Source organism: Pezoporus occidentalis, unplaced genomic scaffold (assembly GCF_034315485.1).
Source record: "Pezoporus occidentalis ecotype Australia unplaced genomic scaffold, CSIRO_AGI_Poc_V1 ctg391, whole genome shotgun sequence".
In the NCBI taxonomy this organism is placed as follows: domain Eukaryota; kingdom Metazoa; phylum Chordata; class Aves; order Psittaciformes; family Psittacidae; genus Pezoporus; species Pezoporus occidentalis.
Window position 1 is genome coordinate 104,607 of NW_026915715.1, and position 15,184 is coordinate 119,790.

General features: G+C 68.2%; 2 protein-coding genes across 2 annotated transcripts; both read left to right on the forward strand.

Annotated features, from left to right (window-relative positions):
* Window positions 1–202: 202 nt before the first annotated feature.
* Window positions 203–2,291, forward strand: DUSP23 (dual specificity phosphatase 23). Its single transcript, XM_062632606.1, has 3 exons — window positions 203–221; window positions 1,516–1,828; window positions 1,918–2,291. Exons 2-3 carry the CDS (start codon window positions 1,559–1,561, stop codon window positions 2,101–2,103), a joined length of 456 nt encoding a protein of 151 aa, XP_062488590.1. The 5' UTR covers window positions 203–221; window positions 1,516–1,558; the 3' UTR covers window positions 2,104–2,291.
* Window positions 2,292–4,356: 2,065 nt separating this feature from the next.
* IGSF9 (immunoglobulin superfamily member 9) lies at window positions 4,357–12,972 on the forward strand. The gene is made up of 20 exons (XM_062632614.1): window positions 4,357–4,552; window positions 4,637–4,828; window positions 7,192–7,344; window positions 7,438–7,589; window positions 7,663–7,780; window positions 7,906–8,047; window positions 8,128–8,273; window positions 8,374–8,516; window positions 8,597–8,737; window positions 8,819–8,935; window positions 9,189–9,348; window positions 9,440–9,563; window positions 9,646–9,821; window positions 9,928–10,178; window positions 10,273–10,357; window positions 10,626–10,796; window positions 10,932–10,977; window positions 11,334–12,476; window positions 12,573–12,718; window positions 12,824–12,972. The coding sequence occupies exons 1-20, from the start codon at window positions 4,501–4,503 to the stop codon at window positions 12,970–12,972; spliced, it is 3,807 nt and encodes a 1,268-aa protein (XP_062488598.1). The 5' UTR covers window positions 4,357–4,500.
* The last annotated feature ends 2,212 nt before the right edge of the window (window positions 12,973–15,184 follow it).

The following is a 15,184-nucleotide window of genomic DNA, read 5'->3' on the forward strand; positions in this document are numbered from 1 at the left end:
GTGTCTCATCAATAACAAACGGGTTAGCAGAGCAGTGATCGGTATTCCCGGTATTCCCGGTATCCCCGGGGGGGGCAGCCCCGTGTCCCAGCGCCCGCCGCGGCCCCGCCGCCGCTTCCCCCCCCCCCGGCCCCGCTCCGCTCCGCTCCATTGCCGCTGCTCTCGGAGCCGCTCCCGGCCCCGCTCCGCCGCCGCAGCCGCCGCCGCCGCTGCTCTCTCCGGTAACGGCGGAGCGGGGCCACGAACCCGGCTCTGCCCCCGGAGCTCCGCAGGACGCGGCCGGGACCAGGCCGCGGGGCCGGGCCTGGCGCTGCGGCCTAACGGGAGCTCGGGGCGGGGCCGGGAGCTCGGGGCTGGGGGGGGGTGGCCACGGTCTATGGGGAGGTACCGGGGGGCCTGTGGGTCCCGGAGGTCTGAGTGGGGGCCTTGGGGCTCTGGTTGAGGGGTCCTGGGCGTCTGGGTGGGGATCCTGGGGGTCTGTTATGGGGTATGGTTGGGGGTCCCAGAGGCCTGGGTTGGGGTTCCAGGGGGTCAGGTTGAGGGGCCCAGGGGTCTGGTTTGGGGTCCCAGAGGCCTGGTTGGGGGTCCCAGGGGTCTGTTATGTGGTCCAGGGGCCTGGTTTGGGGTCCTAGGGGTCTGGTTTGGGGTCCCAGGGGTCTGTTATGGGGTCCAGGGGCCTGGTTTGGGGTCCCAGGGGCTTGTTACGGGGTCCAGGGGCCTGGTTTGGGGTCCTAGGGGTCTGGTTTGGAGTCCCAGGGGCCTGGTTTGGGGTCCAGGGGCTTATTATGGGGTCCAGGGGCCTGGTTTAGGGTCCTAGGGGTCTGGTTTGGGGTCCCAGGGGCCTGTTATGGGGTCCCAGAGGCTTGTTATGGGGTCCAGGGGCCTGGTTTGGGGTCTGAGGGGCTTGTTATGGGGTCCAGGGGCCTGGTTTGGGGTCCTAGGGGTCTGGTTTGGGGTCCCAGGGGCCTGGTTTGGGGTCTGAGGGGCTTGTTATGGGGTCCAGGGGCCTGCTTTGGGGTCCTAGGGGTCTGGTCTGGGGTCCCAGGGGCCTGGTTTGGGATCCCAGGGGTCTGTTATGGGGTCCGAGGCGCTTGTTATGCGGTCCAGGAGCCTGGTTTGGGGTCCTAGGGGTCTGGTTGTGGGTCCCAGGGGTCTGTTATGGGGTCCAAGGGGCTTGTTATGCGGTCCAGGGGCCTGGTTTGGGGTCCCAGGGGTCTTTTTTGGGGTCCCAGGAGCCGCTTGTGGGTCCCCGGGGTCTAGTTTGGGGTCCCAGGGGCCTGGTTTGGGGTCCCAGGGGTCTGGTTGGAGGTCTTGGGGGTCTGACTGAGGGTTCTGTGGGTCTGGTTTGGGGTCCCAGGGGTCTGGTTGGGGGTCCCAGGGGTCTGGTTGGGGGTCCCAGGGGGTCTGACTGGGGGCCTGCGGATCTGCCCAAAGTCTGCCTGGCGCTCCTTCAGTTCCCTGGGGTCTGACTGAGGGCTCGGGGGGCGGGGGGGGGGCTCTGGTTGTGGGTCCCAGGGCAGTGGCCCCAAGGAGCGCCCCATTCCCTGTCCCCACGGCGATGGGGAGCAAGGAGCCGCCCAACTTCTCGTGGGTGTCCGTGGGGCGGCTGGCGGGGTTGGCCATGCCGCGGGAGCCGGCGCACTACGAGTTCCTGCTGCGCCAGGGCGTGCGGCACTTGGTGTCGCTGACCGAGCGGGACCCCCCGCACCACGGCACCTGCCCCGGCATCCGCCTGCACCGGCTCCGCGTGCCCGACTTCACCCCTCCGACGCCGGCGCAGATCCGGACCTTCCTGCGCCTGGTTGAGGTGGCCAATGCCCGTGGGGAGGTAACGGTGGGGACAGCACCGGGGGGGGGGGGGGTGGTGGTGGCACCGGAGGCAACACCCGAGGCTGACGGCGCGGTACCGGCACGCAGGCAGTGGCCGTGCACTGCATGCTGGGGCACGGCCGCACCGGTACCATGCTGGCGTGCTACGTGGCCGAGGAACGGCAGCTGGAGGGTGCCGATGCCATCCGGGAGATCCGGCGCCTGCGGCCCGGCTCCATCGAGACGTGGGAGCAGGAGGAAGCCGTGATCCGGTTCTGCCAGCGCTGCGGGTAGGTGCTGCCAGCCCCGAGCTGCAGCTCCCAATGCCCAGCGCTCCAATGGGATCTTCCCCATCACAGCGCCGGGGAGGACAATACGGAGCCGTGAGCGGCCGCCACGGGAGCAGCGCCCCGAATCATGGAAGGGTCTTTCCCAGCTTCCGATGTCTCCTCCTGCATTAAAGGACTCTCCTGTGGCTCCTCTCCAGGTCTGGCCATGCGGAAGCGGCGGCTCTGCCGGGATCCCTGCCCGGCACCGGCCTCACCACAGGGGCCATCGCAGGCCGTTGATGCTTAAAGTGTAGCTTAGGCGGAATTTAGGCATCTCCATCCCAAAGTCCGATCCTGGAAATCTCCTCTCAGCCGCTCCTAACCTTGGTGCCATTTAAATCCCAAGTGCAAGAGGTGTCACCGGCCCCGTGCCTCGGGCACGCGGCACATGGCCGGGAACGCCAGCACCCAGCCCTGGGGCTGCTGGGGGGGCACCGGGACCCCCATAGAGTGCCTTGAAACACCCAAACGTCACCACCTCCCTGCAGGAAGCCGAGTTCCATGGGCGATGCCATGGCTCCCATGGGCTGTGCCGCCGCACCGGGATGTGGGGCTGGATGGGGGGAGCTTGGCTCTGCCTGGCCCCATTCCCTGGGGCATGAGGGGCTGGGGCGGGGGGGGGTCCCAGCAGAGCACGGGGGGGGGGACAATGGGGATGATGGGGACAAGGGGCCAGCACCGTGCCCTAAGCCCGCGGCTGCCGCCGGGCTCACATGGGCCCGGGAGAGGCTGGAAAGCAGCTTAAGCGCAGAATTATTTCCTTTAACTCCTCTTACTTTAGCGCTGTCCTCAAGAGTCTCCAGGCTCAGGGGGCCAGGCCGGGCCGGGCCAAGGGGCACCGGGGACCCCCCTGCCCCAGGGAACACGGGAAGGAGGGGGGGGGTCGGGATGGGGGCTCTGCCCCAGCCCCCCCCGGCTCCGTGCTCTGGTGCTGCCGCACACGGCCTGAGCACAGAGCTCGATGCCGGCTCCTCGATGGCACCAGGGGTGGTCCCTTCCCGGTCAGCCCCGGTGCCGCGAGGGCACCCGGAGCCCCCGGCCTGGCGGGCAGCCCAGCTCCGGCTCAGCACGGCGCAGAGAGGGGGGGGACACGGCTCCGGTGGCCGTCCCTGTGCCAGGGACATGTTTAGGATGGGATTAGAGCAGGGGCATGGCAGCGCTCACGGGGTGCCCTGGGCCCCTACACGTGTGCGGCCGGGCACGGCATGGCACGGCATGGCACATCATGGCTCTGCAGGGTGTTATATGGTGCAGCATGGCAGGGAAGAGCTTGGTATGCGTGGCGTGGTGTGGTGTGGTACAGCAGGAAAGTCTCAGCACGGCATGGCAAAGAATGGCACAGCTTGGCATGGCACACAGGGCATGATAACCCCGCGTGGCACGGTGTGGTACGGCAGGGAAGAGCTTGGTGGGGCACAATGTGGAACGGCAAGGCTTGGCTTGGCATGGCTGAGCGTGGCACAGCACGGCATTGCTTAGCATGGTGCCAATGCAGTGCAGTGGGTAAGAGCTGGGCATGGCTTGGCTTGGGATGGCACAGCACGGCCTGGGATAGCCTGGCATGGCTTGGGATAGCCTGGCATGGCCTGGGATAGCCTGGCATGTGTTGGGATAGCCTGGCATGGCTTGGGATAGCCTGGCATGTGTTGGGATAGCCTGGCATGGCCTGGGATAGCCTGGCATGGCTTGGGATAGCCTGGCATGGCCTGGGATAGCCTGGCATGGCTTGAGATAGCCTGGCATGGCTTGGAATAGCCTGGCATGGCTTGGGATAGCCTAGCATGGCTTGGGATAGCCTGGCATGGCTTGGGATAGCCTGGCATGGCTTGGGATAGCCTAGCATGGCTTGGGATAGCCTGGCATGGCCTGGGATAGCCTGGCATGGCCTGGGATAGCCCGAGCCTCTGCCCGGGGTCTCCGCCGTAGCCCCCGGTGCCCTCCGAGCGCTGCCCATGTGCCCCGGTGGCCGAACTACATCTCCCAGCAGCCCCCGCGGCTCCCACCTCCCCGCCCCGCCATTGGCTGCTTCGGGGAGCGCCAGGCTCAGGCCTACCGATTGGCTGTCGCCGTGGCAACGGGCCGGGGGGGAGGCGTGGCTTAGGCCGGCCCCTCCCGGCACCGCGGGTTTGTTTGCGGCGGCGGCGGCCGGAGCACGGGGCGAGCCGAGCAGGGCCGAGGGGAGCCGAGTGGAGCCGAACCGAGCCCAGCGGGGGCCGAACGGAGCCGAGCGGGGCCGGGCATGAGGAGCGGCGGGCGGCGGGACCGGCAGCGCCCCCCGCCCGGGGCCGGTTCTTCGCTGGGAGCCCGGCGGAGCCTCCGGTGAGCGGCTGCCGGCCCCCGGCGACCCGCGGGGACCTGGGCTATGCGGTGGTGGCTGCGCGCCGCCGTCCTCAGCCTCATCGCCGGCGCCGACGGTAAGAGACCGGCACCGGGACCGGGACCGGGGGCAGCGCACGTGGTTCCGCTGGCGGGGCTCATCCCTCGCCTTGTCCCCGCAGGCACCGGGCAGAACGAGCCCCGGTCCGTGGTGGGGCGGGTCGGGCAGAGCACGGTGCTGAGCTGCGGCCTCCCGGGAGCCCTCGAGAACCGGCCCCCGCTTTACGTGATCGAGTGGGTCCGGTTCGGCTTCGTCCTCCCCATCTTCATCAAGTTCGGGCTCTACTCCCCCCGCGTGGACCCGGAGTACGTCGGTAAGTCCCGGAGTGGGGGGGTGCGGTTGTGGGGTCCCCACTTTTGGGGCTGCTGCTGCCGTTGGACCCCATCACGATGCTGCCTCCGGCTCCGGGATGTATTGGGGTGACCAAAGGGGTCCCCACTGCAGAGCAGGGTCTCCTTGGGGTGCAGGGATGCCCGGAGCAGGGGGATGTGGGTACCGGGATGCAGGGTGGGAGCAGCTCCATGGGCAGGTCCCATCACCTCCTGCTTGGCAACCCCAAACCGGCCCGGCTCTCCCGTCCGGTTTGTTGTGCTGGGCACGGTGGGATGCTGCCGCCGGAAGGCTGATCCTGGGAATGGGATTTTGGTGAAGGAACTAATGGGAGTAAAGCTGCTCCGGGGCAGGGCTGCGCGGCGTGGGAGGGGGATCTGCTCCTGGATGTACTGGGATATACCGGGTATTTACAGCAGAGCTTGAGGGATCCCTGTGAGCATGGAGGTAAAGGCAAAGAGCATCCCTTGAGGACTGGGGAGGGCTGCACCGACCTCTTCTGCATGGGGAGGGCTGGATGGTGCCCGCTTGGGAGCCTTTAATCCCAAATCACTGCGGTTCCAGCCAGCCATGGGCAGAGGAGATGGCTTTTGGGGTCTCTCCCCCTTTGCTCCTGTGCTGGCTCCGTGGGACCGGTGGTGATGGCAGTGAGCACAAGGCACTGGTTTTACCAGATACCTGGGCCAGGCTGCTGATACCTGAGCCTGGCACCGGGGCCCCTCGGCTGCAGGAGCTCCGGTTACCGACACAGCCCGCATGGGGGAAGGGGCTGGTGGCTGTAATGAGGCCGAGCTGGTGGCAGGGGGGCTGCCGGCTGTCACCATGGCATCGGGGCGGCTTGTTCCCAATCCCCTGCAGGGCTGGGAAGGGATGGAGGGACCGGGGGTCAGCCCCTGCTCTTCCCCCCCACACCCCCCCCCGTGTCCCTCGAGGGGCGATTGGGAGCACCAGTTGAGCTGCCACCAGCCCCATGAGAGCCTTGGGGTCACTCGGGGGACCGGATGCTCCTCGTCCCCGTCTGTCCGCATCCATCGGACGCCCCATCCCGGTGGCTGCAGCCCCCTTTGTGTCCCTCTGAATGACGGTTGCCAGGCGCTGGGGGATGGTTTTGTTATCGCAAGGGGGTGGAAGAGGAGGAGGAGGGGGCTGGGGCCAGCTCGGGGGGATTAGAGGAGGCTGGGGCACATCCCCTGGGCCCTTCCAAAGGGACCTTTGTTCCGGAGCCGGCAGCTGCGGGCAGGGATGGGGATCCCTGGCGCTTCCCAGTGTTCACACGGGAACCCCCTCGTCCCACCGGGATTCTGCTGCTGCTCCTGGGTGAGGTTTTCCTGGGGCTTTCCTTTGTGCTGGGAGCGAGGGATGGCACCAGCAGCACCCAGACCCGTTCGGCCCCACACCTCGTGGAGCTGCCCATGGGGAGCAGCAGGACCCAGTGGGAGATGTGGCCGGAGGGAGCTCCAGGAGCCACTGGCATGGGTTCACATGGGTTTGGGTTCACATGTTCTATGATCCCGTGTGTGATCCTATGTGTGATGATCCTGTGTGTGATCCCGTACCCAAACCAGCCTGCCTGGCTCTCCTTCTCTTCCTCACTGCGCTCACTGGGCAGGGCGCAGCCTCCCATAGCCCAGCTTGGGCTCCGGTGGCTCCTGGACCAACCAACGGCACCAAACTGGGTTGAGCCAACAGTGGGATTTGGCAGAACTCCCTTTGGGAAGCCTCTGGTCCCAGGAAGCTCTGGGATGTCACTGGGAAGCTCTGGGATGGCAGCAGGAGCATCACGGGCCCAAAGAGCAATGACCCACAGGGCACTAAACGCACCTCCCCAGCCTGGAGCCGTGGTCTGGGTTGGGGGTCACATAGCCCTTGGGGTGCTGGGGGCCGGGGTGCTGGGTGCACCCCAACTGCAGCTGAGCCAATTGCCCGCTGCCGCCTGAGCCGATTAGGGCTCTGATAATAGCGCAGGGGATTAGAGCCGCGCTCGCCGCCGCTCTGCGCCCTTCTCCTCCTCCTCATCGCAGGGGCTGTGGGGCTGCGTGGGCCCCACGGCCGGGGAGAGCCCCCCCGTTATTGCCACCACCACATCCCCTAAGGGGGTCCGTGGTGCTCATCCCTGCGCCGGGCTGGGGGGACCGGTGATGGGGGGGCTCCCCAATGAGGCCACCCTAGGGTGGGCAAAGCCATGGCCGCATCCTCTCCCTGGAGCCCTAAACCTTGGTGTGACCGAGTTCCGTGGCCATTCCCAGGCTCCGGCAGCACCAGGAGGACCCCGCGGGGCACTGGGTGCAATGGGGGGGGTACCCCGGTGGTGCCGGCGTCCCTGTGACGGTCACTCCGTGCCCCCAGGTCGCGTGCGGATCGAGGAAGGCGCCTCGCTGCGCATCGACCTCCTGCGCGCCGAGGACCAGGGCTGGTACGAGTGCCGCGTGCTCTTCCTCGACCGGCACAGCACCGACGCCGACTTCCAGAACGGCACCTGGGTCCACCTCACCGTCACCGGTAACCGGGAGATCCCCCCCCCCCCCCCCGACCCCGCATCCAGGGCTTGCATCCGCCAGGGGTCAGGGTCTGGCTTTGGCTTTGTCTTTGCAGCTCCCCCCACGTTCCTGGAGACCCCCCCGGCGCTGGTGGAGGTGCGGGACCGGGATGCGCTGAGCCTGACCTGCACGGCCATCGGCAACCCCCAGCCCGTTGTCAGCTGGAAGAGGAGCGACCTCCCCATCCGGAGCGGGGCCGCGGTGCAGGTTTGGCCACGACCACCACTGCGATCCCATAGGGGGCAAAGGGACACCCGTGGCACCGTGTTCCTGTCACCAGGTGAGGAACGGGACGCTGAGCATCGCCGTGGTGGAGCGCGCCAGCGCGGGCGCTTACACGTGCCACGCGTCCAGCAAGGAGGGCACCATCACCCACACCACCCGTGTGCTCGTGCAGGGTAAGAGCAGGGGCCACCCCGGCGCACGTAGGGGTTGGGTTTGGGGTCGATGCGATGGGGCTTTGAGAGCAGCCGGGGCTACCCCGTATCCGCAGCCCTCACTGCCCGCTCTGTGCCATGCTCAGGGCCGCCCGTCATCGTGGTGCCACCCCAGAACATCACCGTCAACGTCTCCCAAGATGCTTTCCTGGCGTGCCAGGCGGAAGCCTACCCGGGAAACCTCACCTACACCTGGTTCCAGGGCAGCACCAACGTCTTCCACCTCAGGTACCGCGGGGCTGGCACCGAGGGGCTGGAGCTGAGCGTGGTGGGGAGGAGCTCACTCATCTCCTCCCTGTCCCCTGCAGCCAGCTCCAGGCTCGGGTCCGTGTCCTGGTGGACGGGAGCCTCCTGCTCCAGCAAACGACCCCGGATGATGCTGGGAAGTACACCTGCACCCCCAGCAATGGGCTCTGGAAGCCACCTTCCGCCTCGGCCTTCGTCACGGTGCTATGTAAGAGCCCTCAGGAGCCCCAGGCTGTCACCAGCCACTACAGGGACCCCGGCTCCTGCTGCCCTCCTGCAGGTGCTGGTACCCCCCTTTGTCCCCACAGATCCAGCGCAGGTGACCACAATGCTCCCGGAGACCCACTTACCCAAAGGGATGCGGGGAGTGATCCGCTGCCCATCCCGAGCCAACCCCCCGCTGCTCTCGGTCAGCTGGACCAGGGATGGGCGCCCGCTGGAGCTGGACAAGGTACCACCACCACTGCCACCATCCTGCTTCCCCCCCCCCTGCAGCCCCTCATCCTGACCACACATCCCACCTCTTCCCAGCTCCCCGGCTGGTCCATGCGACCCGATGGCTCCATCGTCATCGCGACGGGCAACGACGATGCTCTGGGGCTGTACACGTGTACCCCCTACAACAGCTACGGCACCGCCGGCGCCTCCCGGCCCACCCGTGTCCTGCTCAAGGTGAGCCCAGGCTGCTCCCACCCTGCCCCGGTGCGATGGGTGCCTTTGTGCACCCACACTGGGTTCATCCCTGTCCTCCAGGACCCCCCTGCCTTCACGGTGCGCCCCAAGGAGGAATACTTCCAGGAGGTGGGCCGGGAGCTGGTGATCCCGTGTGCAGCCCATGGTGATCCCTCACCCACCATCACATGGATGAAGGTAGGAGCTGCTGCTCTGGGGAGCCAACCAAGACCTCCTGGGTGATGGATGTTGCTTTTGGCCTCTGGGGCATCCCCGTCCCTGCAATCCAATGTCATTGCACCCCCATCCCTGCACCCCCGTCTCTCCAGGAGAAGGGACTCAGGGCTCTTTCCCTGTGTTGCCCTGAGGGTCCCATCCTGCCCCTCAGCTCCCAGAGCAGCCCCCGTGCTGGTGGTGGCCCCCACGAGCCCCTCGCTGCTCTGCCCTGCAGGTTGGCAGCGCAGGGAAGAAGAGCTGGGGCAGTGCCCGGGTGGATGGGAACAGCAGCCTCGTGTTCCAGCCGCTGGGCAAGGAGCAGCACGGGCTCTGGGAGTGCGCGGCCACCAGCGCCGTGGCCACCGTCACCGCCGTCACCTCCGTCCATGTGCTGGGTGAGTGCCTGGTGCTGGGGTGGCCCCAAGCATCCCCCCCCCAACTCCCTGTGTGCCACATCTCTGCTCCCCCCCCACCTCACCTCCCCAGGCACCAGCCCTCACGCTGTCACCAACGTCTCCGTGCTCCCGCTCCCGCTGGCTGCCAACGTCTCCTGGGAGCCCGGCTTTGATGGAGGCTACTTCCAGAGGTTCAGCGTGTGGTACACGCCGCTGTGAGTGCCCACAGGCAGAGCCCCTGCCCGCCGCTCCCGGCCCCACACCACCCCTGTGCTCATGGGCCCCACATCCCTGCAGGGTGAAGCACCCGCCCCGCGCTCATCACGACTGGCTGGCGCTCTCGGTGCCGCCGGGGGCTCAGCACCTCTTGGTGGAGAACCTGCAGCCAGACACGAGCTACCAGTTCAGTGTCCTGGCCCAGAACAAGCTGGGCAGCGGCCCCTTCAGCCAGATCATCACCTCCATGCCGAGGGGTGAGATGGGGCTCCCCAAAACACACACCCCCCCCCCCCCCATAGAACCCTGGACCACCCCCCCGCAGCGCTGCTCCTGTTATCCCAGCATCCCCATTCTCCACAGGCTTCCCAGTGACCACAGTGCCTCCGGAGCCGCCGGCCGTGACCGTGCCCGTGCTCCTGTCCCCACCGCGGGCGCTGAGCGCCAACGCCACGGCGCGGGGGGTGCTGCTGCGCTGGGAGCCGCCGGCGCGGCGCTCCCCGGCGCTCAGCGGGTACGCGCTGGAGCTGCGGCAGGACCGCGGCGCGTGGGAAGTGCTGGATCGCTCCATCCCCAGCACGAAGACCCAGGTCCTGGTGCCGGGACTCATCAAGGTGGGGATGGCACCGAGTGCTCCTGCAGGTGGGGCGGCTGGAGAGGCACGGGGATGGTGCCAGCGCGCGGCTCCTGCCCCTCTGCTCCCCACAGGACGCCTTCTATGAGTTCCGACTGGTGGCCTTTGCTGGCAGCTACATCAGCGATCCCAGCAACACGGTGAACGTCTCCACAGCAGGTAAGGCCGGGGCTGCCTTTGGGACAGAGCTCAAAGGGGTCAAGTGCCCAGCGCAGTCCAGGATTGTCCCCAGAGCATCCCCAAAAGCCAGCGCTGGGCGCTCGCCATCTCTAGACCTGGACCAGTTTGCGGGAGAGCTCCGTGCAGAGCATCCCCGCTCCTGGTGCTTGGCACGGCTGCAGAGCTGAGGCTTTGCCGCGGTCCCTGCGGTGATGGGTGCCTGTTCCGTGGGTACCCACCCCGGTGCCGCTGTGTCCCGTTGGCGCAGGCATGGAGGTGTATCCATCCCGCACGCAGCTGCCCGGGCTCCTGCCGCAGCCGGTGCTGGCCGGGGTCATCGGTGGGATCTGCTTCCTCAGCGTGGCCGTCATCTTCAGCACCGTGGCCGCCTGCATCATGAACCGGCGCCGTGCCGCGCGCAGCCGCAAGCGCAGGCAGGGTAGGAACCGGGGCCAGGACCCCGTGGTCCAGGGCTGGGGGGGAGTGGTTGGGGGTGTCTTACTGGGGCCATTTCCTCCTCATCGCTTGTGTGGTGCCCGCTGTGTGATCCCTTTGTGTTCTCATGGCCTTCCAGATCCACCACTTGTCTTCTCCCCCAGCAAGAAGCTTCCACCACCACAGTAAGTCACATCCCATCACTGCATCCCCGTCGTGTCCCTTTCACTGCATCCCCGTCATGTCCCTTTCACTGCATCCCCGTTGTGTCCCATCACTGCATCCCCGTCGTGTCCCTGCTGCTGCATCCCTGTCCTGTCCCTGCTGCTCCCCATCACTCACTCACTGCAGTTTGGGGCTCTGGGGTTCGGATGCTCTGGGTTCCAGCTCCCTCCCCTGTTTTTTTTTGGGTGAAGGAAGGATCAGAAAGCCCAGGAGCAGGTATTTAGTGCCAGGGAATGGCACAGGCTCTCCCAGGGAGCAACCAGAGAAGCCTGGAGCTGAGCCATGGGCGCTGCAGCGGCTCCTTTCTCCCTTCCAGCAATTCTCATGGCCCTGGTAGCCCCGACAGCACCGTGAAGCTGAAGCTGCAGCCGTCTCCCTACCGGAGCCTGCACCGGACGCTGCTGTGGGGTGAGAAGGCCGGTACCAGCCTGGGCCTGAGCATCGCAGGGTCCCGGTACAGCGCGGACGATGGCAGCGCCGGGGAGCACGTGCCCCTGGAGCGGATCCGGCGCGGCCCCGACGGCCGCTTCGTGGTGGAACCGGAGCCCCCGGTGCCGCAGCCTGAGCCCTGCCTGCAGTTGCCCCGGCAGGAAGAGGAGGAGGATGAAGATGAGGAGGAGGAGGAGCCCATCTGGCACAAGGGGGTCTCGCTGCGCCCCCGGCCCGCGGGGCAGCCCCCCCGGGGCTCCTGGACCAGCCGCCGGGGCCGGTACTTTGGCTACGGCAGCAGCAGCAGCCCCGTGTGCGGCTCCGCCGCCGCCGCCGCTGCCTTGTGCATCATCGACGTGAGCCCCGTGGCCTCCGCCACCACTTTGCCTTACTGCACCGCTGAGGCGCCGCACCCTGGCCCCGGCAGCGCCCTGTGGGACTCGCTGCCCCTCGAGGGCTCCCCACGGCCCCCCCCCAGCCCCGCTGTGCCCCCCAGCCCGCAGCCCCCCGCCCGCAGCAGCATCCTCCAGTTCCTGAGCCTACCCTTCTTCAAGGAGATGTGCGTCGACGGCGACGAGCCGCCGGAGCCCAGCACCCCCACACCGGAGCCCCCCACCAGGACCCCACCGGGGAGCCAGGGCTCCCCACAGCACGTGGGGCGGACGCTGTGCCCAGACTGCATTGACCCATGTGCCAAAGCCACCACGTTCCTGGAGCCCCCCAGCCTCCCCCTGGGTCCCGCCAAGGCATCGCTGCCCGGCACCGCGGCCTGGCCCGGCAGCACCAGGACTGAGGCCGTGCCAGCGGCCAGCACCGCGCAGCCTAACTGGGCACCACCGGGCAAGGCACCGGATGCGCCGGCGCTGGAGAAGCTGGCGCGGGGCAGCCTGACGAGCCAGAGCAGCGGCCGCGGCAGCGCCTCCTTCCTGCGCCCACCGTCCTTGGGGGGCAACGGCCCCAGCACCCCCCCGGGTTGGAGCGGAGCCGCTGCGGTGAGGATGGATCCGGCTCTCGGCAGCGCCGGGAAGAGGTGAGCCACGGGCAGGACACCGGCATGAACCGGTGCCGTGTCATGGCTTGGCCATGGGGTTAACCCTCCTGTGGTCCCCCTGCTCCATCCCCGCAGGAGGAACACGTCGGTGGATGAGAACTACGAGTGGGACGCGGAGTTCGCGCTGGAATCCGACATCCTGGAAGCGCTGCAGCTCTACCGCAGCGGGACCCCGGCCCGGCCCGGCTCCACCATCGCCCTGCGCGACCTGGAGCGGCAAAGTGAGTGTGAGCAGGGGGGTGATGGCGACAGCACCCATGGGGCTCCCATCACCCCGGGGTGCTGATGGTGTCTGTGTGTGTGTGTGTCCCATCCCCACCCTGCAGAGCCCGGTGCCGCCGCCGGCTCCTCCCCGGTGAGCTCGGTGTCGGCGGAGGCGTTGGCAGCCGGTGCTGGCACCGTGTCCCGGCGGCGCAGGGATGGGGCCCGGCAACGGCCGCAGGAGCAGCGCCTGGAGCTGGCCACGCTGCTGTAGGGGACCCCCATGGAGGGTTAAAGGGGGGGGAAATAAAGAGATGTGAATGTAGCACCCAGTGTGTGGGGTGGAGGAGCAGAGACCCAGAGCCCCCCATGGCACCCAGAACCCCAAAAGGGCCCCCACAGGGCATCCAGAGCCCTCCATCGCACCCAGACCCCCCAAGCCTCTCCAGGGTGCCCCGTGGCACCCAGAGCCCCAAAACACCCCCCTTCCTCCCCCGCCACCCAGACCTTCCCCAAGACCCCCTATGGCACCCATAGACCCCCCAGAACTCTCCATGCCCCTTCCTCAGGCCACCCAGAGCCCCCCCCCCAAGGGCATCCATAGCCCCCAAACTACCCCCTCCTGCTGCCACTTGCATCCCCATCACTTGTATCCCCCCCATCCTGCTGCATCCCCCCCTTCAGTGTTTGTGTCCCCCCTCCCCGGGGGTCTCTCATCCGGTGCCCCCCTTCATCCCATTCCCCCCCGTCGTTCCCGTGCCCCCCCACCCCGTTCCCATTCCCTGCGGGCGGGGCGGGGCTATCTCGCCTCGTTCCCTTATATGGCCATGCCAAGGGGGGGGCGGAGCCCCGGCGGGAATGACGTCACCCCCAGCCCTTTGGGGGTCTTCCGGGGGTCCCCTCGCTGGGCCGGGTCCCGGGGTCACCCCGGGTCATCGGGGGGGTCCCGTCCGCGCACACCCGTATCCGGGTTCTGTGTGACCCCCACCCCCTCTCGGGTCACCCCCCCCAATGACGTCATCATCCCCACTTCATGTCCCTCTCATCCTGCTCTGTGTCCCCCCCATATCCCCTGCCCTGCCCCCTGTGTTACCCCCCTCCTGTCCCCACCTCACCCTGTGTCCCCCATCCTGAACCCCCATGTCCACCCTTACTCCCTGTCCCCCCCCTATCGTGTGGGTCACCCTGATCCCCACCCAGGGAACACTCCAAGACACCCCAAAGCCCCACCGGGAACCCCCACAACACGGGGGGGGGGGGGGTGTTTACAGGGACGTTCCCCCTCCCACACCGTGGCACCCATGGGTGCAGGGGGGGCACACAACAAGCAAAGCTGGTTCCCACTGTGATGGAGCCCTAAGGAGCAGCTCGGGGTGCTGGGGGGGGGGGGGGGCTGGTCCCAGGTGTATTTTGGGTTCTGTGGGGTGGATTTTGGGTGCGGGGGAGGGGGTGGTGGGGGTCGTGGTCCTGGGTGTATTTCGGGTTCTGTGGGGTGGCTTTTGGGGCTCTGAGGTTGGATTTTGGGTGTGGAGCGGGGGCTGGTCCTGGGTGGATTTTGGATTCTGTGGGGTGGCTTCTGGGGCTCTGAGGTTGGATTTTGGATGCTGGGCGGGGGGGGGGCATTTGGGGCCCCGGGGGTGTGGGTGCGGGGACACCGAGGCGCTGGCGCTGGCTCCGGGCCCGGCGTCTGTTTGGTTGTTTTGGTCGCGGCTTCCCTTGGAGACGGTGCTTGAGCAACAGCCACGGCCCTGCCCCTGCGCGGGGACACGGGGGCACCGCGGGGCCGGGGGCAGCGGCAGCGCCCGAGCCCAGCCCCGACGGCTCGGCTGCCCCGGCCCCACCGAGCCTCGGTGTCCCCCCGCAGCCTCCGTGCCCCCCAACCCCTGATGCTCCTGCTCCTTGTCCCCACCAAACCCCCCCTGTCCCTCGCTCTCTGCCCCGCAGCCACCCTGTCCCCATCAAGACCCCTGATGTCCCTCCAACACCGTGGCCACCCTTTTCCCCCCCATCAAAAGCCCCGTGGTCCCTTGTCCGCGCTGCTCACCCTATCCCTGCCTCCTCGTTCCCATCCAAACCCCAATGGCCCCGCTCAGCCCCTCTGTCCCCGCCACGGGGCCACCCCGTCCCCACCGAGCCCCCGATGTCCCCTGACCACGGTGACCACCGCGTCCCCACCTTGGGCCCCCCCCCCCCCCTCCCCAAAATCCCGGCCCGCCCGAGCCCCCTCCCCACCGGGCGGGGCTGCCCCGGTCCCGGCCGCGGACCCGCCCCGGGAACGGGCGGTCCCGGCCGCCCCCGGCCGCGCTGACATCAGCCGTGAAAAGGGCGCGGGCAGCGGCATCCGGCATCTGCCGACCGGGGACCGCGGGAGCCGCGCCGCAGGTAGGGACCGGCACCGGGCACCGGGCAGCGGCACCGGGCAGCGCCCGAGGGCGCCCGCGCAGGTGGGGTCGGGAGCCGGGATGGGGACGGGGATGGGCACCGGG

Bases quoted from the DNA above. Each gene is read 5' to 3' on its own strand.
- IGSF9 (XM_062632614.1), top strand. From the start codon at position 4,501: ATGCGGTGGTGGCTGCGCGCCGCCGTCCTCAGCCTCATCGCCGGCGCC. The intron at 8,936-9,188 runs GTAGGAGCTGCT...TCTGCCCTGCAG, and splicing joins CCACCATCACATGGATGAAG to GTTGGCAGCGCAGGGAAGAA. The intron at 9,349-9,439 runs GTGAGTGCCTGG...TCACCTCCCCAG, and splicing joins CACCTCCGTCCATGTGCTGG to GCACCAGCCCTCACGCTGTC.
- DUSP23 (XM_062632606.1), top strand. From the start codon at position 1,559: ATGGGGAGCAAGGAGCCGCCCAACTTCTCGTGGGTGTCCGTGGGGCGG. The intron at 1,829-1,917 runs GTAACGGTGGGG...ACCGGCACGCAG, and splicing joins TGGCCAATGCCCGTGGGGAG to GCAGTGGCCGTGCACTGCAT.